Genomic DNA, 17,378 nt, shown 5'->3' on the forward strand with positions numbered 1-17,378 from the left:
AGTTGTAGACTTTTGGGGGGCTTTATAGTGGAGAATCCAAACTTTTTGTGAATTTTCACTTGTAATTTTTTTAAATTAATTAAGTTATGTGTTTCATCCATAGCGCCTACTTGAGATGTGCAGCGTGGAAAAGAGGGTGGAAAGTTGAGACAGAGAGATAAGGGAAAAATATATATATATATATATATATATATATATATATATAGAGAGAGAGAGAGAGAGAGAGAGAGAGAGAGAGAGAGAGGGGGGGGGGGTATTTAGAAGTTAGACATGTAGTTGCATTGGAATACGTTGGCGAAAGAATTTTTGCATGAGAAAGAATTTTTGCATTGAAATATTATGTCCAAATCTTGACTTTTTGTGGAGAAAGAATTTTTGAATATCAAAATGAGTGAATTCACTTTTCCAAGATGAGTTCCTTCACTAATGAGGTCCAAAAATTGCCTTTCGAATAGCCATTGCAAATTGCAATGCCCTATACAATACAAGGATGCCCTCTTCGCTTGGTTCGATGTTAGCCTTCGATAAAATCCACTCAGCCAGAAGCGATAGAGGTTCTAGAGTTTCAAATTGATCAATTATGGGCTCGCCTCGCACAAAATATAGACTAAGGCTCTAGCGAAAAGGCCTAGGGAAGAGAGAGAGAGAGAGTCAACCACTTTAAAGTCTCCATTGAAGTCCAATGAAGAAAGCCAACACTAAAAATGCACTTCCAAACAATTCAAAGAATGCCTAATTTCTGCTTTGCTAAAATTGCATCATTGCTGAGGCTACCCAAAGGCATGCCAATAATCCAATGGCCAACAATAGTCTCCTCAATGCAACGATGGAGATGTCCCCAATAGTCCTCCGCCAAACCTCTCAGTAAGAGAGAAAAATATAGTTTTCCTTTTTGAGTTCCATCGAGAACTCTTCCTAGGCAGAGGGGCACGTGGAGTTTTGAACTGTTGTTTGTTTTCTTTTTGAGTTCAATCGAGAGCTCTTCCTAGGCAGAGGGGCACGTGGAGTTTTGAACTCTTGTTTGTTTGTACAGTGTTTGATGAAATCTATATTTCCACATGTCTACCACCTTCATGTCTTCTCGTTCACGAGGCGGCTGATGTCCGCAGCCACCACCCCTCCACTCCCCTCTCATCGCCTTCCCCTTCCCTCTCCCCTTGCTCCACCCTCTCCCTCATCGACTCCACAGTCTTCACGTCAAAACCTCCCTCCTTTTCCTCACCTTGGACCTCCTACACTCTCTGCCGCTCACTTCCTCCCCAACCATCGGAAATTCCTTTGTAGTTTCGCCCTCCCATGGCCTCCTTTCCTGGGGACCAGCCCCTTTGGGGCGACACCCGCACTGCCAGCCGCCGGATCATCGCCGCTCGTGATAACGTCTTCTCACGCTCTGCATCCCACGATGTGCAGGATGACCAAGAGGCTCTGAAATGGGCTGCCTTGGAGAAGCTGCCAACGTACGACCGGCTGAGGAAAGGCATTCTCAGAAGCGTCCAAGAAAATGGCCAACCGATTCATGAGGAGGTCGACATAAAGAATCTTGGGTTTGCAGAGAAAAACCTCCTGATGGAAAAGATATTGCGCGTAACCGATGAAGACAACGAACGTTTACTTATGAAGCTACGAGATAGGATTGAGAAGTAAGTGAATTGTGTCTCCGTTCTGTCGTCGAATGCCGCATGGAGCATCACACTTTTGGATTTGAACCGATCCATTCGATTCGTTCCCTCCCGAACCTTATGAAATCCTCGTTCCTCAACGTCAAAAACTGAATTCCCCTTGACAATTCACAGTGATCTCACGAATGCTCCAGCTCTGCTCTATTGAATAATAAAACAGGCCAGGCTAACAGACTCCCTAATTCGGCTTTGCCTATTCCACGATTGCTTTTGCCTGACAAGCGAATCGAATTGAGCGATCGCCTTGTGTATGATCATTGACAACTCTTACCGACTCCTAATACGTAAATTCAGGGTCGGGATCGATATGCCCAAAATCGAAGTTCGATTTGAGAACCTGAACGTCGAGGCAGAAGTCTTCGTAGGAGGCAGGGCAATTCCAACTCTCTACAATTTTGCAGCAAACATGATCGGGGTATGGCCTTCCAATCCAGAAGCAGCTTATGTTGGAAATTCTACACAGCTGAAGCAACATCTAAATGAAGTGCAGATAATTGCGATATTTTAATCCGGTTGTAATCCATTCTGTTGCAGACTTTTTCAAAGAATTTATACTGCTTCATGTAACCAGTTTGTGGTGGTCTTTTTTTGCAACAGGGGCTTTTCAGTTTCTTCTTATCCACGAATAAAACAAAATTCCACATACTTAGTGACCTTAACGGCATCGTCAAGCCTTCAAGGTGACTACCCGGACCTTGTTGGGTTCTACTTTCCAGTGTCCACTGTAATACTTTTCCAAACTTGATGAATGCTGCACGGCGCCTATTTTGCACGCAGGATGACCTTGCTTCTTGGGCCTCCCGGTTCAGGAAAGACATCTTTGCTGCTGGCTCTTGCAGGGAAGCTAGATTCTTCTCTGAGGGTAAGTTTGAAAACTCCGGAAGACAGTCTTTAAGAATTTAGTTTCATTTCATTGGTACTTTGCATGAAGCATGGAAGGTAGGAAACGGCAGATAATTACAGACAAATTGTTGTAGACTTATATCCTGATACAGCCTGCAGTTTTCGTGAGAAACTGATAAAGATGAAGCATTTGATCAAATACCAGGTATCAGGCAAAGTGACATACAATGGATATGAATTGAGTGAATTTGTACCCCAGCGGACATGTGCTTACATCAGTCAGTACGACAGTCAAATTGGTGAAATGACTGTTCGTGAAACTCTTGATTTTTGTGGGCGTTGCCAAGGCGTTGGGACTAGATATGGTCAGCACTCACCTTACAAATTCTGTGTTATACTACCCACCCACATTCCTTCAGTGTAGCGACGGAAGAGAGGGCAAACAATTTCCAAATTTGTTAAAAACCTCTCTCCTTCACATTTTAATGTTGTTAACGTTTCTAGTTTTCCTGAAGTATCCTCATGGTCTGATCACTGCCTCCGTTTTACAGACATGCTAGTGGAGCTGTCAAGAAGAGAGAAGGAAGCTGGGATAAAGCCGGACCCTGACATCGATGTATTCATGAAGGTAAGAGCTCTTCCCTATGGCTAGAGATCATAATGCCATAATTTTGAAAGGGACACGTACTATACATATGTGGCTGCAATGTGTTTCCTTGCCAAACTCTCCATTCGCTGAGTGCTCCAGTTTCTGGTTTCTGGATGGCATTGAGGTGTGGTTGGGGACCGGCTTGTACGTTTGAAGAGGGTTCCTTGCTTTTGGATTATTAATGGATGTACCCATCTCCTGTCTTTCCAGGCAGCGTCGATCATGGAAGGACAAGGGAATAGTATTGTCACGGATTACGTGCTTAAGGTACAATACGTATAATTTCTCTTGATTAAAAGGCATCTGAGAGTTGTAGAATCATCTCAGGAGTCAGGACTCAGGACTGCATTCACCACGAGGCATGCATTCTGAATTCACCACAATATATTCTTTACAGATTCTGGGAATTGATATCTGTGCCGAGACCCTGGTTGGTGATGAAATGCGAAGAGGGGTTTCTGGAGGGCAAAGGAAGCGTGTGACAACAGGTAAGTGCTGCTGAGTGTCAAAGCCACCATCTTCAATTTACAATGTGCTGTCAGGTCTGGCTGTCTTGTTTTATACACATAGGTTGCATGAGAGCTGACTATTCCATCAACACGTTTGCTTCAGGGGAGATGCTAGTTGGACCTGCTAAGGCTCTCTTCATGGATGAGATTTCTACGGGCCTGGACAGCTCTACCACTTACCAAATCGTAAAATGTCTGCGGCAGAGTGTCCATGTGATGGATGGGACTATGATTGTTTCACTTCTGCAGCCAGCACCAGAGACATACAATCTCTTTGATGATGTTATTCTCCTCTCAGAAGGCCAGATTGTTTACCAGGGTCCCCGAGAATTGATTCTAGATTTTTTTGATGCAATGGGATTCAAATGCCCGAACAGGAAAAGCATTGCAGACTTTCTTCAAGAGGTACACTGGTCCATTTTTATGCTGAGTTTTCGCCGCGAATTAAAAAAACATGCACGGTTGGATTTTCCTTTTAAAAGTCTCTGAGTAGCGTTGCATGTTTACACAAATCAGGTTACTTCAAGAAAAGATCAAGCACAGTACTGGGCAGATAGGAGCCAGCCATACAGATATGTCTCGGTGAAACAATTTGCAGAGGCCTTCAAGTCGTTTCATGTTGGGCAACGCATTCAGGAGGAACTTGCTGTCCCTTTCGACAAATCAAGGAGTCATCCAGCAGCTCTCTCAACCGAAAAGTATGGCCGTGGACAGATAGAACTATTGAAGGCGTGCTTTTGGAGGGAATGGCTGCTCATGAGACGCAATTCCTTTCTCTATATTTTCAGAATTGCGCAGGTAGTTGAATAGAGCAGCAGTCGTCATGATTTTTGATATCGTCAAGCTGTACAGCTCCTGATTCTGTTTTGCTGCAAAGTCCTAATTACATCTTCTGCTCGGCGCTGGCCCCTTTGGTTTCACAGATATCAATTGTAGCGATGGTGACCATGACTCTTTTCTTTCGGACCAGGCTTCATAGTGACAGCGTTACAGATGGGAACTTGTACTTGGGTGCCCTTTTTTTTGCGTTGTGCAATGTTTTGTTCAATGGCTTTGGTGAGATGGCTATGGTCGTGACTCGACTTCCAGTGTTCTACAAACAAAGAGATCAACTGTTCTTCCCTGCTTGGGCTTACGCGATACCGTCTATGATCGTGATTCTGCCCATATCTCTCCTAGAAACATCAGTTTGGGTATGTCTCACATATTATGTGATTGGATTCGCGCCAGAAGCTAGCAGGTTTGTGAAGGAATAATCTTATTCTCAAACTTGTGATCCGATATAGAGCTGTTGTCAATCTCCTTTCAAAGTTCCCATAAGAAATGCTGATAGTAGAAATTGCCATTTATATACAGATTCTTTCGCCACTTACTGATCCTGTTCTTGCTCTACCAAATGGCCCTCGGTTTTTTTCGTTGCCTTGGTGGGCTTGGGCGATCTATGGTTATAGCAAACACATTTGGAGCATTTGGCCTGATGGTAGTCTTTATCATGGGAGGATTTATCCTCGCTAAAGGTACTTCTCAAAATTAATTGCTTTAACGTGCTACATAGCCTTGGGCTTTTCTAGTTTGTTTACTCAATTAGGGTGACTATGGGTTTTGGGTATTAGCCTCCCAATATGCTAGAGTAGCTTGGTCTAGATAAAGGCTTAGATTGTTATTAGGTGGCCTTTTATTATGTTAACTCGTTCTGTACCTGTGTGCTTTACATGGGCATTAAATGCGTGAGGGAATTTAGGTTGGTGATTTTTGAGATGGGAGGGGGGGTGCCACTTAGAGGGCCTCATCTCTATAAAAAATATAGAGATAGAGATAGAGAAGAGAAGACATAAAGATAGAGATAGAGATAGAGATGAGGAGTTTAAGGTTGTGAAGACATCCCCCTTAACTAATGGACCCTTCCTTTCTATTCTTTTTAGATTTTACTTTTTTGAGCTAATTTATATTTGCTCTAAGGGGGACTTAAGGTCTTATGACATTGTGATAGTTTTGTGGAAAATGAGAAATGTAACGCCAAGGTAACAAGTCGTCCTCCACCTATTTTCCCCATTTTTTCCCACACAAGACAATGAGCCCTTGAGGTCAATGGATTTGTGGAAAGCAAGACTTTGTGATGCATTGAGGGTTAATGAGCACATAATACCCGCATTTTCACCAAATATTATGGAATAAGTTTTTCTCATAAAAGCCCTTTTCCCTACCATGTCATTAGGCCTTTGGTGGTTGCGCCCTCTCATCTGAAAGCATTGTGGAATACTGGTTGAATATGTTTCCGCATTAAGGAAAAAATAAAAAATCAATTAGTATTAGTGAATGTGAAGGGGGAGAGGTGTTCATAAAGGGTAAAATACGAAGGGTTAATTGGGGGAGAGAGGGAGGCAGCAGAACAAAGCCCTATGCTCCCCTTCCTACCGTAGCCTCCCGTGGCACCGTGTTCCCCCCTTCCTCTTTGCAGCCTCCCGTCGGCTCTCCCTTGGCTGGGCCTCTCCTTCCTCTTCTCCTCTTCTCTCATCCTCCTCAACCGCTTAGCCCGCTCGCTTCCCCCCCACTTCAGCTCGTCTCTCTCTCTCTCTCTCTCTCTCCCCATTTTGGACCCCTTCTCGTCTTTGGCTCGGCCTTGTCTCCTTCTGCTTGGCTCCCCCCTTCTTCATTGCTCTCCATCCTCCTCTCTTTAAGCTCACCGTACAGCTACTTTCCCCCTTCTTGCTTAGACTCACTGGCTCCCTACCTCTTCTCCACCCATGGCTCCTCCTAGACTAACTAAGCCTCCCTCATCATGGCTCTATTGGTCTTGCTCGTACCTCTACCTCCTCGACCTCTCCTCCCACTACCTCGCATGTTCTCAACTTGTCCCATGCAGACCAAGCAACCTCTCTTAGACCCTTCAAACTATCCCCCCTCTGTGTGCTTTCTCTCTATACTTGGGAGGCTCCCTATGTGTGTTTGTTATACCCATGGGCAATCTATATGTGTGTGCACATTTTGTCTTTGTGTGTATCTGTGTGCCCATTCTCTTTTTGTGCGACATTATTGTGTTTATGTGTGATCTATGTGGCTATACGGGGTTTTGTTGTGTACAATTTTATAGTTTAGTTGGAGTCGCTCGATTATGTTTGGAAGTTTGGTTAAGATGTGTGTTGTTAAGACAAGTCAAGTTTTTGTATGGGTATGTTAGCGCTATGGTGTAGTGATCATGCTTAAATTGGAAAACAAGTAACCATTTGCATGTGGTGTGATTACAATTGGTATTATGTTCTTTGAGGTACAAATTTTACAAGAAAGAAGACCCATTATGTACATCTTGTTGAATAAATTATACACACCAAGAATTAGATTATTGCTTAAGGAACTTGCTAGCTTCTCGCGAGTTCTTGCCCCATGACCTCCTGTTCCATGTTTCGTTGCAACATTCTCCCTACTCTTGCTTGCACCAAGAACCTCAATACTTGTTCTCTTCGTTTGTAGAACATTTGAAGATGAGTCACAACTATCAAGCATGGCTACCCCACCAAATCCATTGTAAACATTGCAAAGTGTGAAGAGAAGGGCGCCCAAGCGATTGTCAATGTCATGAAGCGTGGTTTGAAAGAAAGAGTCATGGCCAACATCGATACAATTCATATTTGCAAAACCAAGGGGCCACTGAGTTCTAGTCAACAAGCTATGCACACAATTTTGAATGGATAGAGAAAGGAGTTGCATCTTATGAACATCGACTCCCTCTAAAAGCACACCTTGGATAGTTCTATTTGTCCACGACCATACTTTTGACTCCTTGACTTGTCGAAAGGGGCACTGGAATATGTCTGCACATCTAACAAAAACATAAAAATCAATTAGTATTATAGATGTGAATGGGGAGGGGTATTTATATAGGGTGAAATATTAAGGGTTAATTCCGGGAGGGGAGGGAGGTGTAGTAAAAAACCTATGCTCCCCTTCTTTCTTAGCCTCCTATCAACACCCCATCCCCCCTTCTTCTTCATAGCCTCTTTCCTCTTTGCCTCTTGGCCCCTCTCGCCTTCCTCAATCCTTTTGCTCAGCCCAATTAGCTCCCCCCCTCTTTTACTTGGGTCCTCCCTCCATCTTCGTCTCCCCCTCCCCATTTTGGCTCCCTTCTCCTCTCCTGCTTGGTATTGTTTCCTTCCACTCAGCTCCCCCCCTCTTCTACTCAACTCTCCCTTCTCTCTTCAGGCTCACCACTCTCCCTCTTCTTGCTTACACTCATTGGCTTCCTACTTCTTCCCCACCCACGGGTCTCCCCAGACTAACTAAGTCCCCTCTATGTGGCTCTATCTCCTCCCTATATAAGCCTCTACGTCCTTGACCTCTTCACCTCTCCTCTTGTTACCTCTCAACGTGAGTAACCCCTTCTCAACCTATCCCTTGTAGACCAAGTGTCCTCCCTTTTGCCCTTCAAACTATCCCCTTATAGGCTCTTCTTCCCTTTGTACTTGTGGTGCTCCTTGTGTGTTTTTGTTGTAGCCATGGGCAATGTGTGTGTGTGTGTGTGTGTGTGTGTGAAGATTTTGTCTTTAAGCGTACATGTGTGTGCACATTCTATCTTTGTGGGAAATTGTTGTATTTGTGTGCGATTTCTTTGCTTGTAGCACTTAGATTTGGTTGTGTTCTAATGTTGAGTTGGAGTGGGTTATGTTTGGGGAATCTAGGTTTGGTTTGTGGTTAAACTAGGTGAAGTTTGTGTCTCGTTAAAATGGATTTTCATTGTGAATTTTCTTTGGAAAATTACTAACCTTGCAATTGGCATTATGTCTTGCGAATAAATTATACTGAATAAATTATGCACATCTTGCTGAATAAATTATACCGGCAGACAAAATTCATAAATGGTGGACTTGGGCATTTTGGGCGTCTCCCCTCATGTATGGGCAAATGGGCGTGGCTGTCAACGAATTCCTGGGCGATCGATGGAACAAGGTGAGTAAACTTTGGAGGAAGTTTGCGATTATTTGAAGGCTGATTTTGTGGCAGCTCCAATAACAAAGAGCTTCGACCTTTCAGCCTTACAACGGGAGCATCGACGCCTCTACCGTTGGAACAGCAATACTGAGGTCCCGATCGATGTTCACAGAAGGGTATTGGTACTGGATTTCCGTAGGGGCCCTCATTGGATATGTCATCCTCTTCAACACATTATACATTCTCTCCTTGGCCTATCTGAGCCGTAAGCTTACAGACATTTCGCATATTTCGATCTCATGCAGGAACCTTGAGATATTTAGGCCCTGCGGCACATTGCAGGCCCCTATTCTACTTGTACTACTGAGTGTCAATTGACGTGATTTTTTGTGCAGCGTATCGTAAGCATCAGGCAATCTCAGACGACGCTATCGAAGAGCAGCAGCTGAACAGGGCTGGAGAATCATCAAGTAGGCGGTCCGTCTCCAGCAAGCGCAGGACCACGTCCCAACAAGGTACAGACTGTCGTGCTTCAACAGCTTTCTAAGTTAAACGTTTTCCTTGTCGGTTTGACAGAGTCACAAAGGTATTGAATCAGTAGCATCTGGATTGGACAGGCATTGACTTGCAGGAGGTGAGGAGATCAAGCATCTCCTCGGTAGGCAACTCCGATCGTTTCGACGGTGTTGCTGCCAGTGGAAAGAAAGGAATGGTTCTTCCCTTCACACCTTTGGGAATAGCTTTCAACGGAATGAATTACTACGTTGACATGCCCCAGGTAAAGATCCTGAAAGGTCCTACTAAGGCTTTGTTTAGCTTTCTACTAAAGCTGTGCAGCTGATACAAGCTTTCAACTCTAATTTGCAGGCGCTGAAGGAACAAGGCGTTACAGAAGATAGACTGCAACTGCTACGAGGGGTGTCGGGAGCTTTCAGGCCAGGCGTTCTTACAGCCTTGGTGGGTGTGAGTGGCGCGGGAAAGACCACTCTTATGGATGTTTTGGCAGGGAGGAAAACCGGCGGGTACATTGAGGGTCAGATTAGCATATCTGGATACGCAAAGAAGCAGGAAACCTTCGCTCGGATTTCAGGATACTGTGAACAAAACGATATTCACTCGCCCAACCTGACTGTGAGAGAGTCTCTGATATACTCGGCCTGGCTTCGTCTGCCAGCGGAAGTCGACAAACCAACGCGAACGGTAAGATCTCGCCCAATTCCGCAATTAGTTCGAAAAAATAAGTGGTGAGAATGCCCTGCATTCATCCGTGCAAGATCATTGAGCTATCGCACGACCGTATAATACCTGTAGATGTTCGTGGACGAAGTGATGGAGCTTGTAGAACTCACGCCCATCAGAGATGCTGTGGTTGGTCTTCCTGGGATCGAGGGGCTTTCGACGGAGCAGCGCAAAAGGTTGACGATTGCAGTGGAGCTGGTCGCGAATCCCTCCATAATCTTTATGGACGAACCCACCTCCGGATTGGATGCACGAGCTGCCGCCATAGTGATGCGTACAGTGCGTAACACCGTGGATACAGGACGAACGGTGGTGTGCACCATCCACCAGCCCAGCATCGACATCTTCGAAGCTTTTGATGAGGTATCGATTCGTAGCTACCTCAAATTTCCACTGATGACAATTTGAAGCTGATTATCATTGATTCATCAGTTCAAGCTTGCTCCATTAACGGATTGAATCAACTTGAAGCTGGAGTAATCCTGTAGTTGTTGCATTAATCGAATTTCGCAGCTGCTTCTTATGAAACGAGGCGGGCAAGTGATTTATGGCGGTCCGCTTGGTCACCATTCGTGCCACCTTGTCGAATACTTCGAGGTAGAATCTCACAAGTCTGCACTGTGAAGCATAACAATTGAAGAATGCACTCTGGCACTGAAATGTTAAATTTTTGGCGCTATGGTGGGGTGTTTGGCAGGCAATATCCGGGATTCCCAAGATCACAGAAGGCTATAACCCAGCGACATGGATGCTCGAAGTGAGCTCGCCGTCAGCTGAGATCCGCCTTGGTGTTGATTTTGCACAGATTTACAAGGAGTCTTCTCTCTACCAGTAAGAAGTGGATGCTCAAGATTTGATCATCAAAATTGTAACTGATTAGTTACTGATAAGCTATTACAAAAGAGACGGATTTCAAGTAGTTTTTATTATCGCAACCGAATTCCTCCTACTGGTTTAATCATCAAAATTACTGATGACCTACTGCTGCTTCACACCCAGGCGCATTCAAGTATTGATCAAGGAGTTGAGCGTGCCCGCTCCAGGTTCCTGTGACCTCCACTTCGACACCTTGTACTCTCAGAACTTCTTTCAGCAGTTCCTGGCATGCCTGTGGAAGCAGTATTGGTCCTACTGGCGCAATCCTCACTACAATGCCGTGAGATTTATCTTCACTCTCGTCATTGGTCTCTTGTTTGGAACCCTCTATTGGAACTTGGGTCGCAAAACGTAAGCATTCTTCTCGAGTTACCTCTTCCTTCTCTCTTTAATCTTCTAGGTGTCGTTTGTGATGGACATCGATCCATCCTCGTGTCGTCCAAAGGCCTAAAACAAAGCCGTAGCCTTGGCCTGCTGAGCTGAGAATGGCTACTATTTGTGTGGGGCGCAGGCAAGAAAGCGGGGATTTGCTCAATGTCATGGGAGGCTTATTCGCTACGTCGATCTTTCTTGGCTTCACCAATAATACCTCAGTGCAACCTGTTGTAGCAATCGAGCGAACCGTTTACTATCGTGAAAAAGCAGCAGGGTCGTACTCCCCTTTACCATATGCCATTGCCCAGGTGATGCCCAACCTCAATCCGTGTCTACTGCTTCTTTGTCTTCTTCTTACTCCTCGTTACATCTCTTTTGGAGCTCACTAGTTATACAGAGTTGTTGCTAGCGAGCCAAGTGGTGCTGCAATGCAATCGATTAGCTCATCAGTGATGTCTTTCTCTGCCTTCGACTTTTGAATGCAGGCTGCAATCGAATTACCTTACATCTTCGCGCAGGCCATGTTGTATTCGCTCGTTGTCTATTCTACAATCCAGTTCGAGTGGACCGCCGCCAAGTTCTTTTACTTCTTCTTCTTCTCGTTCTGCTCGCTCCTCTACTTCACCTATTACGGGATGATGAACGTGGCAATCACGCCAAACGTCAACTTTGCACAGGTCATCTCGGCATCCGCCTTTAGCTTCTGGACCATCTTCTGTGGCTTCCTAATCCCTCGAATGGTAAGCAGCTTGCGCATAGTTGCAGTGGTGTTGGTCTGTATACTGAGATATTGCTTTGCGAATCAAGTTCGGAGGCTGAATTTGTTGTGGGTGATTGCAGCAAATGCCACCATGGTGGAGGTGGTACTACTGGGGCGATCCGCTATCATGGACGTTGTATGGTCTGGTAACATCGCAGGTGGGCGACATCATGACGACGGTGACGAGTCCGGACTCGACAGGGCCTGCGCCTACCGTGAAGCATTACATCGACGAGCAATTTGGGTTCAAGCACAGCTTCCTGGGGGTAGTGGTAGCCATGAACCTCGTCTGGCCTTTCATCTTCATCTTCGTCTTCGCCCTGTGTATCAAGTACCTGAACTTCCAAAACCGCTAGCTTATATTATCACTCCTAATAAGCTCTCTAACACTCCTTTTAAGCTAATTAATTTTCTCTAAGAGATATTAAGAAACCAATATAGTTCTAACAATTCTTATTCTTGGGGAGCAGCGGCAGCTCAAGCAAGGTAGCTGCCTGCATTCAAGTCCTGCTGAGTGTAGCGTTGGTCCTGGGCAGGGTGCCCCTCGATGGACTTTGGGTGGGGGCGTTAAAAAAAAATTCTTCTCTTAAGGAGATCCACATGTATAGAATTCATTTATCGGAGTGTTCTCAAGATGAGAACTTTACAACCTTCTCACGAGGGCTCATTTTATGAACATGTAATTCAACACCTTGGTTAAAAGATTGGTGTTATGAGAGATATTGAGGGAGTTTTTAAAATTTTAGAGCCAAACAAACTTTGTAAACTTTTAAATAGAGGGATATTTTGAATGGATTCTTGCTTGCACATGCTTTGGTGACCCCTCTGGTTTCTTTCTTTCATAAAAAGTAATGTGCATTAGAATGCATGATATGTTCTCTAAGTCTACATTATATGGCACTAAATACAACTTGCATAATAGAGGGGTCTTATGTGCTTTGGAGACCAAGCACCTTGTAATATTACTCTTTTGATTGCTTTGTACATGGATTCTTAGTTCTAAGGAAAGCATTTGAGAATTTGGGAGAGGGATCTCGCTTTCATGTGGAGGATTTATTAGCACTGGCTCTCCTAGAGACAATGCTTTAGGATTGAGTTGAGTGGGAGTTTTGTGATTATTCTTAGTTTTTTAGGAATGTTTATTAGGAATTTTAAAAATTCTTAAGTCTCTACTTTTATATGGCTGTTGGCTTTTCAACTTTTAGCTTGTGTGTGGCTGTTGGCTTTATATTAGCTTGTGTGTGCTTTTTAACCCCCTCCAACATGGCTATAAATCAATTCGGGGCTCCACTCTCCCTCTATGCTTGAGCTCTCCCTAGAACGATTGCCTTGGCTTCTTCTAGCTACAAGTCTTCAAGTCAGTTCAAGCTTTCCGATTGCACATCCAGGTCTCGCGTGTTCGTTTGTGAGCAAGGCGCTAAAGCCGGTTCACCTGTTAATTGCTGAAGCCGTTGCTTGAAAAAAATACTTGCTATCTAAAAAGCCGTTTGCCAGAAAAAAAGGTTCGCTTGTTTAAAAAAATCCATTTTTCTTTTTAAAGGGCTTTATGCCAGCCAAACGGGCTTTATGCCTGCCTAACAGGCTTTATGCTTGCCGATGAAGAGATTGTTGTCTACTGGATCTGTTTATAAAAATAAAGCCAAAACCCCCCCGCCAGAAAGTTGACATCAAACTTCATAGGTATCATTCGTAAAACCTTTAAGAAAAAATAATGCCGATTTACCTTTCAGCTTTAATTTGTAGTTAAAAAAAAAAAGGCAATGGCTTTGTAGTCAGTGTGAGAGCATGCAAATAACTATAGAACCTTGGCAAATCCTAATGGATCTTGTGAGTCTTCAAAGTGTTTCTTTTTAATATTTCTTACTAAACAATCGACAATGTCTAAAGACCCGTAAAACCCACAAGTTGGAGCTAAGTGCTTTCATGCATACATGCACCCTTGTTAATCTTGATTTCTTGTATGAGCTAGCCCATAGTTTTCAGATAGTAAATACCTTCAGCATGAACCATAGAATTATAGCTTACAAATAAATTGGGAAGTACAACACATTCCATACCTGCAATAGTGAGCTTATGAATGGCCATGATGAGGGTGTCGATTGATTTTTTTTTTCATTTCCATATTCTTAAAAGGTGCATATTCCCTCCTTTCTATTAATGAATACTTCTTTAGTCCTTTTAATTGAAAGATGCTATAGGGTGAAATCACTTGGCTCACTTAATTCAAAAGGTAGAACTATCCAATTCAACTTGTCAATATGCAAATTGTTGTCCTTTCTCACAAAATTTTGGAGACAATGTTCATCAAGCAGAAGCTATCGAACTAAGCATCCAACAATAGACAATTTTCAAAGTTAATAAAAGACATCATACCCTTCATTGATCTTTTCCTTATTAGCACTTGTATCATCACTTTCACTTTACTTGCATGAAAAATGCAAAAACTTATGTTTCACATAGCAAAGAAGAATGAAGGAAATGACTATCTATGGACATGATAGAGAAATGGAGGCACAATTTCAATTTGTGATGCCTACAAACATTTAGTTTGAAACTCACCTAACTAAAGCACTAAATTAGTTAAAAAGAAGAGGTCATGATGTGAGGATGAAAACCCAAAGCCTTTGTAAAAGACATTAGAGCCCCGATGAGGGAATATCAAGTTTTCCCTTTGCTATGGTGTGTGATGTGTCCTCCTTGTCACGCCCATTGAAATCATTCCTGGTTGAATACAAAGTAGCACATGGGTGTTGCCATTTAACAATGCGATCGAAAGTCATTTATAAAACTATGGAAAACTTTAAGTTTATTTAACAATCCCAAAAATATAAAATAATAAGCAAAACTGCACATGAATTAGAGTGGTTGCCATTGAAATATGACTCAATATTATCATTGCTATATTACTCAATATAGTTGCCGATATGTTTTACATGTATTGGAATTTGGAAGAAATACCAAGACAATTCTGAGGTGTATCCCGACTATGACGATGTTTAAAAAATTGGGAAAAATAATTCCCTCATAGCTCACAAAAAATATTGCTTTGTATTTTGGATCATTTGCAAGGTAAAAATAGTAGGCACTTCATACTAAGTTGGGTTGCAATAGCTTCATACAATCATGATGAAATAAATAATTAAAGGTCATTATGCAAATACAAGCTACATGGCAAAGGATAAAAGCCCTCTCCAATTATAACTTAAATTTTAAGAAGTAGCACAAGTTTACATGAAGAGTTTCATCTTCAATCAAGTCCATCATTCAAATAATTTGTCTCTATTCTATCCCTAGGCATTTCTTATATTGTCGATAACTATAGTGGCTAAAATTGGTCCATATTTTGGTAGAGCCTACATGAAAAGTATACCTTTATCTTTTGTCTCACTATAGCATTGGGACCATTATATTTGGGTTGCAGATAAATCTAAACCTTTTTATATCAAAATTTAAATAAATATATTAAAATATTAAAACGAACTTCTAATTTGAGGTCCCATAATAATCCAATTGTGAGGAAAGAAGATTTGCATTTGAAGTACTTGCTCAACGTTCTTGTATATGAAGTTAGCCCATGACCCCGGTCATGTGTGCTCCTCTTTGAATCAGTGCATTCCCAGCCAAAGTTCCACCATATGACCACACCACACTATACTTCTTGTATTATAATAAAAAATCATTGAAATAATGATAATGCACATTATAGTGATTGTGACCTTATACAGTCCTTAAGAAATTACAAGTATGATCCAAATTATAGAGTAAGAAGCTTGTGTGTGGATCACATGTCCCTTTGTTGGATTGCTGTGTGTTCATCCTCATGGGGTTGGTCTCTTATTGAGACATGAGGATGCTAGCTAGTGATTGGCTCATGCAAGGAGGTGACTGACGATTGGCTCGTGAGCAAAGTTAGTTGGTGGGACAGATTACTATGAGGGCATGTGGTGATATGCATGTGATGTTGTCTCCTCGAGTTGACGACTAGAAGCTTCTTCAAGGGACATGCTTCCTTCAGGCAGTTCACATGACCATTGATGTGCATGGTGGTGATTGTGGAGGTGACAATATATAAGCAATGTATTTGAAAGATCTCACTCTCTTTGTTGAGGCCGTGTTTCTATAGGTGTGGCAGCTGTTCATAGTTTTAGTATAGGCACACAACAACACAAAGCAACTGTAGATGCGCTTGATAGAAAATTGAAAGCACTCACATTCTCTCTTGAACTCTCACAGAAAATCTCTCTCACATAGATCAAAATAATGTAATTTTCTTTGAAAATCTCTAATCAAAGAACTTTCTAAGGTAGAAATAGGAGAGAATCGGACCCATAGCATGGATTGGAGATCTACAGCCAACAACGGGCAAGAAGAAGCCTCATTAGAAGGCAACATATTCGCTACCATGACAAAGCAATATGGAAAAGAATGATTAATATTATGCCACTTCTCTGGCACTTTAAGGATCATGATTAATGGTGGGTGAGATTACTCAAGGAAAAGGAACTACAAGAAAGATGAACAATTCTTTAAGGGAGAAGCTATTTAAGTATTCTCACTAATTAGCAACCATATGCAAAAGTGAATTTAGAGATATAGAGGAGATATGACGAGGTTAAAATAAAGAGCAACTAGCAAGGCATAGATTTCAACAAAGACATTGCACATAACAATATGTAATGGACCTTACTCCTCTTTCCAAAGACGTCATTTCATTGGCTACAAGAATATCTTCATAAGTTTGGTAACACTCGGGAGAAACTAATTGAGTGCAAGTGGGAGCTCACATAGTATTAAATATTATATATATTTTGTGAGAGTGATATATATATAAGCCCAAGTTAATACTTATTTATAGTAATTTAAACTTCTTCATAAATCTAAACATATCCATAAATATCTTGTTATTTATGCTATAAAAATACTAGAAATCTCTTGTCATATTGATAATTATTTTTCAATACATTTTAAAGGTAATAATAGGGGTACAAAGTGATGATTTCTAACTATTGTTCTTGTGCAAAAACACTGGATCCAACCTCTTGTGAATTCGGAGTATGCAACTACTTATAAAAACACTTTTCACACTAATCATACTTACCCATTTCGACCTAATAGAAGTAAGGTGGGTAGTAAGTTTCACATCGTGGGATTACTCCCCACCGTGTGGTCTTACCCTCTCTTGGTTGGGGGTGGTGACGAAATATGAAGAGGGGAGAGGAGAAGAGTGGAGATGAGGAGAGAGGGCACAGCTAGAGAGCACACCACAAATGACTAACTATACACTAGATTTAGTTGAAAAAATAGAATATATACAAACCCATTTAGGGTTAGGGTTAGGGGATCTAACCCTTTCCTTTATAGCACTCTATAAGGTTGATGCTATGCACATATGATCACGTGATGGTGCTATGCACACATGATCACATGATGTTGAGCGTGAACTCTCAACACCTTTCCTCAAGATCAACGTCATGAAGTAGGCCTTCCCTCAAGATGATGATTCTGGGGAATCGAAGAAGGACTGA

At 42.5% G+C, this 17,378-nt stretch overlaps 1 protein-coding gene across 1 annotated transcript; it reads left to right on the plus strand.

Annotated features, from left to right (window-relative positions):
- The first annotated feature begins 1,279 nt into the window (after nt 1-1,279).
- Nucleotides 1,280-12,436, plus strand: LOC147895824 (pleiotropic drug resistance protein 1-like). Its single transcript, XM_087382506.1, has 24 exons — nt 1,280-1,640; nt 1,974-2,094; nt 2,277-2,359; nt 2,457-2,541; nt 2,728-2,887; nt 3,074-3,150; nt 3,382-3,438; nt 3,569-3,659; nt 3,784-4,085; nt 4,197-4,478; nt 4,604-4,920; nt 5,037-5,197; nt 8,518-8,621; nt 8,706-8,868; nt 8,999-9,118; nt 9,221-9,381; nt 9,471-9,803; nt 9,915-10,205; nt 10,356-10,439; nt 10,540-10,673; nt 10,842-11,069; nt 11,230-11,401; nt 11,579-11,833; nt 11,934-12,436. The coding sequence occupies exons 1-24, from the start codon at nt 1,297-1,299 to the stop codon at nt 12,207-12,209; spliced, it is 4,401 nt and encodes a 1,466-aa protein (XP_087238632.1). The 5' UTR covers nt 1,280-1,296; the 3' UTR covers nt 12,210-12,436.
- The last annotated feature ends 4,942 nt before the right edge of the window (nt 12,437-17,378 follow it).

Source organism: Dipteris shenzhenensis, chromosome 12, assembly GCF_047967505.1.
Source record: "Dipteris shenzhenensis isolate YYH24624 ecotype China chromosome 12, Dip_SZ_1.0, whole genome shotgun sequence".
NCBI classification, from domain to species: domain Eukaryota; kingdom Viridiplantae; phylum Streptophyta; class Polypodiopsida; order Gleicheniales; family Dipteridaceae; genus Dipteris; species Dipteris shenzhenensis.